General features: G+C 48.8%; 1 protein-coding gene across 2 annotated transcripts; it reads left to right on the forward strand.

The window, feature by feature from the left end:
* The first annotated feature begins 716 nt into the window (after nucleotides 1-716).
* Nucleotides 717-7,781, forward strand: tab1 (TGF-beta activated kinase 1/MAP3K7 binding protein 1). 2 transcript variants are annotated; one of them, XM_078079895.1, is made up of 11 exons: nucleotides 717-809; nucleotides 1,280-1,410; nucleotides 3,163-3,316; nucleotides 3,456-3,551; nucleotides 3,772-3,898; nucleotides 4,436-4,552; nucleotides 4,759-4,870; nucleotides 5,114-5,258; nucleotides 5,375-5,582; nucleotides 6,295-6,448; nucleotides 7,251-7,781. In XM_078079895.1, the coding sequence occupies exons 1-11, from the start codon at nucleotides 777-779 to the stop codon at nucleotides 7,471-7,473; spliced, it is 1,500 nt and encodes a 499-aa protein (XP_077936021.1). In that variant the 5' UTR covers nucleotides 717-776; the 3' UTR covers nucleotides 7,474-7,781. The 2 variants fall into 2 exon arrangements, with proteins under 2 accessions (XP_077936021.1, XP_077936020.1); XM_078079894.1 differs by having other exon boundaries at nucleotides 739-809; nucleotides 7,248-7,781.
* The last annotated feature ends 585 nt before the right edge of the window (nucleotides 7,782-8,366 follow it).

Genomic DNA, 8,366 nt, shown 5'->3' on the forward strand with positions numbered 1-8,366 from the left:
CAACACAAAAGAAAACAAAAAACGCAATCCGATCAAGGACATTATCTCTTCCCATTGTCCCCGTGTTCACTATTTCTCATGCATCGTCTCTTGAAAGCCTGCTTGAGTTTGTATAAAAGCGTCAGCTAAATGACATGTAAGGACATTTAATGTAATGAATACATCATGAATCTACCAGAAAAGAGGCAAACTCTTAAATATGTGTGTGGGTGGGTGGGGGTAACTATTGAGCGTATTTGCAGCCACGAATACATCTTCAAAAGTCATGTTCTTACATGACCAAATAATGGATAAAACCATGTTCTAAAGCCGTCATCATGTTTATTATTGTAATTCATCATTATTCCACGGGGTGGCAATATTGACAACTAAACCCAGTGTAGAAGCAAAGCGAAAGTGATGTGATGATAGTATATTAATTGAGTGTTATGTGAAATATTTGTAAATAACCTCCGCACAACGACCACATGACAATGAAAAGAAATAACAATCTATGAGGGATTTATACAGATGTTGCCTTTAGACAGTGTCGGACATTTAGCACTTCAAATAACTAATCTGCTAAATGCCCGTTTGAATATTGTTTTCTTGAATATATATTGATAACAATGAAGTGTCACAGAAACCACAAAACATGCACCCTGCTTTATTTTTTAATGTTATTTACAATTTTATTTGTATACAATATAATAAATCATTTCCCACTTTGCGGGTAGTGGTGTTTGTCATTTCCGATTTCTGCGATGAGCCCGTGAACGCACCTAGCCCCGTTGAACATGGCGGCCCAGCGTAGGAATCTGATACAAAGCGTAAGAACAAACTCTGCTATTTCTCCCTCCCGCTCACCCGAAAAGTGACTCTGTTAACTCTTGAATGTTTAACTGTCATTCATCCCCCCCCGGTGGTGGTCTCTGTCTGTTTCTTTTCACTTCAACGTTGTTTCGTGTCGCTCAGTGATGCTAATGCCGGCTAAGCTAGTTCGCTAAGTTTGCCCACAGTTAGCGTTAGCCCGCTAACGTTAGCCCAACGTCATACTTCACGTAATGTATCCGTGAGAGGAGGACGACAGACATGATATTATCTTGCACTCAAGCAGATACATTAAATAAGACAAGATAACAATTAGTTTTTAATACAGAATAAGTGAGCTATGATGGAAACATGTATATGAAATGCGCCACCAATTGATCGCATTGGTTGCAAAGTGATCGATTGTGCTTAGCTGAATATTATGAGTGAAATTGAGTATTATTTGTGTGTGTGTGTTTTGCTGCTGCAGCATCAGAGCTGGACGGATGACCTCCCGCTGTGTCAGTTGTGCGGCGTCGGCACGGCGACCAACTGCGAGTACGATCCCGACGGCAAAGCGACGCAGAGCCACGCCAACGAGGACGGACACCTGCGCTTCAGGTGAGGCGCTCTGGACAAACGCGCACCGAAAGACCAATGAAGCAAAACCTCACGGTAACCTGGTCACCATCCTGGGCCTCTGTTTGCCATCAGGCAGCAACATTGGCTTCACCAGTTAAAGCTGCTTTCTCTGTAGTGACCAGCAGGGGGCGACTCCTCTGCTCCCATAGACGTCTATGAGGAAATGACTCTACTTCTCTGTAGTGACCAGCAGGGGGCGACTCCTCTGCTCCCATAGACGTCTATGAGGAAATGACTCTACTTCTCTGTAGTGACCAGCAGGGGGCGACTCCTCTGCTCCCATAGACGTCTATGAGGAAATGACTCTACTTCTCTGTAGTGACCAGCAGGGGGCGACTCCTCTGCTCCCATAGACGTCTATGAGGAAATGACTCTACTTCTCTGTAGCGACCAGCAGGGGGCGACTCCTCTGCTCCCATAGACGTCTATGAGGAAATGACTCTACTTCTCTGTAGTGACCAGCAGGGGGCGACTCCTCTGCTCCCATAGACGTCTATGAGGAAATGACTCTACTTCTCTGTAGTGACCAGCAGGGGGTGACTCCTCTGCTCCCATAGACGTCTATGAGGAAATGACTCTACTTCTCTGCAGTCACCAGCAGGGGGCGACTCCTCTGCTCCCATAGACGCCTATGAGGAAATGACTCTACTTCTCTGTAGTGACCAGCAGGGGGCGACTCCTCTGCTCCCATAGACGTCTATGAGGAAATGACTCTACTTCTGTGTAGTGACCAGCAGGGGGCGACTCCTCTGCTCCCATAGACGTCTATGAGGAAATGACTCTACTTCTCTGTAGTGACCAGCAGGGGGCGACTCCTCTGCTCCCATAGACGTCTGTGAGGAAATGACTCTACTTCTCTAGTGACCAGCAGGGGGCGACTCCTCTGCTCCCATAGACGTCTATGAGGAGATGACTCCACTTCTTCAATTCAATTTGCCCAAAATCGCAAATTACAAATTGGCCTCAGAGGGCTTCACACCAGCACAGGAAAAAGTCCCCAACAAATGAAAACCCTTCATGGGGAGAAAAGGGAAGAAACGTCAGTGAGAACGTCAGAGGAGGATCCGTCTCCTGATGGACAGACTACGATGACGTCATGTGTACAGAATGAACAATGTAGAAGATGAACAATACACTTAGTTCATATGACAGAGATGATTCAGATCATGTGAGTAGTAAGCAGGACCACTGCAGGGACCACCACCATCAGATAGAACCACCATCTCACATAGAACCACCACCCACAGAAGCCTGTGGGGAGCGAGAGCACAAAGACTTTAGGAGAGAGTTATGTTGGTTTATGATGACAGGAATATGATTAATATTTAAACTAATAATAATAATAATAATAATAATGATGATGGCAGCAGGTGTCAGGACCAGCGTCCAGAAGGAACTACGATCTACAGAGACCTGCCAGGGGAAAAAGCACAAAAAAACAGAAGCTGAATTTGTCATGTATATTAATAAAACGTGATTTATTGAGAGAGCGTGATTTATTCCCTCTGTAAACATGAGTTTATGATCTCAGTCTCTAGTTTCACGTTTTCTTCAATACAGCACGATGTTCATTTAGTCAGTTATGGTCCATTTAGACTCAAACAGACCACAGAGGGGATGCTTTAGGGCGGGGCTACACGCTGATTGACAGGTTTACACCAAAGACGTGTACGGTGCCTCTTCGTCCTCCTCAGCTCTCAGAACTGTTCACTGCCTCTCTCCACCAATCAGGGGCGAGGACGGCTGCTTCCTGTACGGGGTTTTTAACGGCTACGACGGCGGCCGGGTGGCCAGCTTCGCCGCCCAGTGTCTGACGGCCGAGCTGCTGCTCGGACAGCTCAACTCCAGCCACACGGACAACGACGTGCACAGGATCCTCACTCAGGTGGGGGTGTGTTTCAATGAGCAGTCTGATGTATTTTGCACGGCGGACGACGATACGGGGGACGGGGGGGGGAGGCGAAGCGACTGCTTCTGCGTGCGAGAGGACCGTTCTGTAACTGTTGTTGTTGTTGTTGTTGCAGGCCTTTGACGTGGTGGAGAAGAGCTACTTTGAGACGATAGACGACGCTCTGGCTGAGAAAGCTCACCTGTCCAACTACGTCCTACCCCACAACGAGGTGCACACGCACACACACACACACACACACACTGAAAAGGAGTTTCCATAGCAACTAGCCGAGGTCATTGGTATCCGTGTCCTCTTTGGTTCATTCAGAAACATCTAGTCATAGTCACTCTCTTCTCTCTGATCGCACACCTCCTCTTTAATGCTCAACATCAACAAAGTTCTGATGCAGTTGCATCTCTCCTCCTCCTCCTCTGTCCACGTCTCCTCAGAATGTGTCATTCCACCAGAACCAGAAGGTGCAGGAGCGTCTGAAGGAGCTGGAGCAGGAGGTGTCAGGAGGAGCGATGGCCGTGGTGGCTCTGATCCTCAACAACAAGCTCTACATCGCCAGCGTTGGTATGAACACACACACACACACACACACACACACACACACACACACACACACACACAGTTTTCTTGATTGGCGTCTAATCGGACAGATTGGATTTAAATTATTTATCTGTTATTATGTTCAATGCTGTATAACTACGTGCTTAGAGCTCGCTTGAGGAACAGATCATAAATCATCTCTAATGTCTATCTTCTATTCACGTTTTGAGGAGGAGGGATTAAAATCACCTGTAAACTCGTATCCCTCCTTCGTGAACTACCTTATCACCTTCAGACAAGTAGGGAAACAAGTGTATTAAATATATCGTAAGGAAACAAAAGATCCGTTTGGCTGCTGAACATTTAGTCAAGTTGAAAGAGCTTTGGCGTGTTGGACGTAAAGGTTCAGCGCGACAGGAACTGCATTTATTCCACCAGTTTCTAAAGCTGCTTTTCCCCTTTAACAGATTCATGAAGTCGAATCATTATGTTGCACTTTAACTATGAGGATTGTACGAGTATGTTGTGACATCTATGCACTGCGATTGTCGGTGGTTCCAGGGACCAACCGGGCTCTGCTGTGCAAGTCCAGCAGCGACGGCCAGAACCAGGTTCTCCAGATCGGCCGGCCGCACAGCACCGACAACGAGGAGGAGCTGCAGCGGCTGGCAGCTCTGGGTGAGCGTATATCTATATTAATATCCATAAAGTCACCTCCGCTACAGAGAGGAGGGGTTCTGATCATCTATGAACCTTCATGTAAAGTCCTCTAAAGAAACAAGCCCAGTATCGAACGTGTTGAAAATCAAATGAAATGTAGATTTTTTTTGACTTCCTGTTTCTGAAACATCAGAATTCCTCCTGTCGCCTGTTTCTCTGAGCAGGTGTGGATTCGGCTCGGGTTCGTCAGGCGAGTCAGATCGCCGGTCAGACCAGCACCAGGAGGCTCGGAGACTACCGGGTCAAGTTCAGCTACGGGGAAATCGACCTGCTGAGGTGAGCGCCGCTCATCCTGCCCGTCCATGACCTCTGTGACCTCTACGACTTCTTATGAAGGGCGTGTGTTGCTGTGGTGACCCCCGCCCCCCCCCCCCCACCAGTCACCAACTCAGGACCTTCATCCTCATGTTTTTTTTGTGTTGCTCTCACTTCCTCTCTTCCCCCTCGATATAACCCCGTCCTCCCCCGTCCTCCCCCGTCCTCCCCCGTCCTCCCCCGTCCTCCCCCACCTCCCGTCAGCGCGGCCAAGTCGAGGCCAGTCATCGCCGAGCCGGAGATTCACGGCAGCCAATCTCTGGACAACGTGACGGGCTTCCTGCTGCTGCTGTCGGAGGGCCTCATCAACGCCCTTGAGTCCGCCCACGGACCCGAACAGGCCAATCAGGTGATTGGTCCCGCCCACATCAACCGCCTATCTCTCTGCTCTCTTTACCTTTAACATCCTCTTTTCTCTGCCATCCTGCCGTCACTCTTTCGTCACTTCCTGCTCCTCGTCTTCAGGAAATCGTCGCCATGGTAGCGGCCGAGCTGGCCCTGCAGAGCAGCCTGGAGGCGGTGGCCCAGTCGGTGGTGGAGCGGGTGAAGCGGCTGCACCACGACGTCTACGTGTCCGGTCGCCAGAGGGCGCCCTTCTGCTCGCGGCACGAGGACATGACGCTGCTCATCCGCACGCTGGACTACCCGCCGGGCGACGGGGCGCCGGCGCAGGGTGAGCAGAGCGCCGCTCTGGGGGGCGTTGAACCTCTGCGTGTGGCAACTAAAACTAAGAAGGATTAAAATGACTAAATGTGACTGAAACTAATATGCATTTTTGTCGAAAGACTAAATCAAAAACAGCTGCCAAAATGAACAGTGCGTGTGGACGGCTTTGATTAGAGTCTCCAGTTCTATTTAAAGTCCGAGCCGTCAGCTCTGCAGACCACGAGGAATCTTCAACTCGCCACGTTAAACTATTCCGTGTGTAATAAGTGTGAAGTGTACGAGGCCGTGGATAAAAACTCTGATTTTCAAGCTGAAAATATACGAGAAAATTCCCCAAAATCTACAGGGTTTATTTTGTCCCATAAAAATGTAATTTACGGGGGTAAAAAACATATTTTGTTTTTTCTTTGTTTCTTATTTGTCACTTACAATGAATCCACCTCAATGAATGATCCACCTCATCGCACAGAGAACTTATTGACATTTATGATACGCATCAAATGAAGCCATCGAGTCACTCATTCATGCACCGCATATATATATATATAGAACCTTCTACGCACAATGTCTCTATTATACATTAAATAGTTGTCATTTAGTGTGTTTGAGGGTTAGTATGTAAACCTTCGTAAGTTAGATGTCATATAACAAGAACATTGTAAGACATTTAGATGCTAGACTGACTTTTTAAACCCGTAACGCGTCTCTGTGTCCCTCAGGAGGACGGATCTACCCCGTGTCCGTGCCGTACTCCAACAGCCAGAGCACCAGTAAAACCAGTGTCACCCTCTCACTGGTCATGCCCTCCCAGAATACTCTGACCAATGGAACCAACACCGCCTCCACCCTGGAGGACGGAACCCCCACACCACGGTGAGCACGTTCTTCACTCCTGGCTCACCTCATTCTCCCTGTCGGCTCTGGGTACGCTTGTTTTTCACTCCTGGCTCACCTCATTCTCCCTGTCGGCTTTGGGTACGCTTGTTTTTCACTCCTGGCTCACCTCATTCTCCCTGTCGGCTTTGGGTACGCTTGTTTTTCACTCCTGGCTCACCTCATTCACCATGTCGACTTTGGGTACGCTTGTTTTTCACTCCTGGCTCACCTCATTCTCCCATGTCGGCTTTGGGTACGCTTGTTTTTCACTCCTGCCTCACCTCATTCTCCCTGCCGGCTGTGGGTACGCTTGTTTTTCATTTGCATGCTGGAAGCTTGACTGTGTCACACCTGCTGGTTTCTTCTCTTGTTCCCTCCCGCCTGCTCCGTTTATTTTGGCTGTGTTTCACATCACTCCCTTTCCTCCCCTGCTATGTTTATGTTGGGTAAGCTTGATTTGCACTCCCCTGTGTCCCTCCACTGCGATGCTTATTTATGTGTTGGCCTAGTGTTCACTTCCCCATTGTGTCATGGTTAACGTGTGCAGTGTGACGTCATCATTGACATGTGATAATATAATAAAAAGTAGCCTCCTCTTTGGGTAAATATTTTACATTCATGCATTCAAAAAGGGAAGGGGGGGGCGTTTGATTCACTGCCCTCGTCTCCCTTCCCTGTTTGCGTTCCTCCGTCCTCTCCTCGCCCGTAGTGCTCACCGCCCCTCCGTCGACCTCCTGCCGGCCATAATCGAACTCCCTTTCTCCCCCGTTTTCCTCTCCCCCCCCCCGTCCCCCAGCAGCCAGAGCCCCACGGCCACCCTCCAGTCCACCAACACGCAGACGCAGAGCTCCAGCTCCTCCTCGGGGGACGGGCGGCTGTTCCGGCAGCGGGGGAGCCAGGCGGCTAAGCCCGACGAGACGGGCCGGGTCCCGCCCTACGTGGACTTCACTCAGTTCTACCGCCTGTGGGGGGGCGACCACAGCGAGGGCCAGAGCGCCCACGGGGGACTGGGGCCCCAGTGAGGGGGGAGACATGATATGCTTTTATTAACTCACAGCTACAGAATACGGGAGCTAACGGAGGTTGTTATACGGGGAGTTTTTATTTATTCGCTCTTATCCAATAACAAAGACCAAAGTTCAAAATGTTTAATCTTTATTTAAGTATCTGACCGTCGACGCAATGTGTGCTTCCTCCTCTTCATCGTCAGCTGATGGACAAACGTTTTACATTTCAATGTTTAATCCGTCTTATTATTTAAGTGCCGAGGATGATCTGTGAGGATCCAGATGATGTACTTTTTAATTTGTAATGAAAGTGTATCTGCAAATGACGGTCTTCATGTTCCCTCTGTTCCTCTCACCCTGAATGACAGCGGCATCAAATACGCTGTTTTACATAATAATGGTTCAAAGGGTCGTGTGCTGATTTCTATGCCTCATATTTAAACAAGTCGCCGTCCAGCCTAAATTAACTTCACGCCGTTCTGAAACGCTAATATGCTCAATCAGGGAACTGATTATAAAGTAATAAATGGGAGCGAAACCATTCGCACCACAGCAGACCGGCGGGGTGCGTTCCAAGCGGCTCGTTATCGGCTAATCGCTGGATTCCTCCTTCTGTCGGACTTTTATACCTCCTGATTCACACGTATCTACGTCATCAGAGTCACAGTGACGTGGACCAGTGAGGATGCCTCCTAACCCCTTGTGAACTCTCCTTACCCCCTTTCCTTGCCCCCCTCCTTTTCCTTCGAGGTCAAGGAGAAGTGGTGAGGAAAGGGGGTAAGGAGGTTACCTTTCCCTTTCGCCATGAGATGAGTCCAGCTGTATTTACTGTAAAACTACAGCTTCACTGTGCACACACACGCACGCACACACACACGCACACGTCTCAGCTGCCAAATACGTGAATT

Source organism: Gasterosteus aculeatus, chromosome 9, assembly GCF_964276395.1.
Source record: "Gasterosteus aculeatus chromosome 9, fGasAcu3.hap1.1, whole genome shotgun sequence".
NCBI classification, from domain to species: Eukaryota; Metazoa; Chordata; class Actinopteri; order Perciformes; family Gasterosteidae; genus Gasterosteus; species Gasterosteus aculeatus.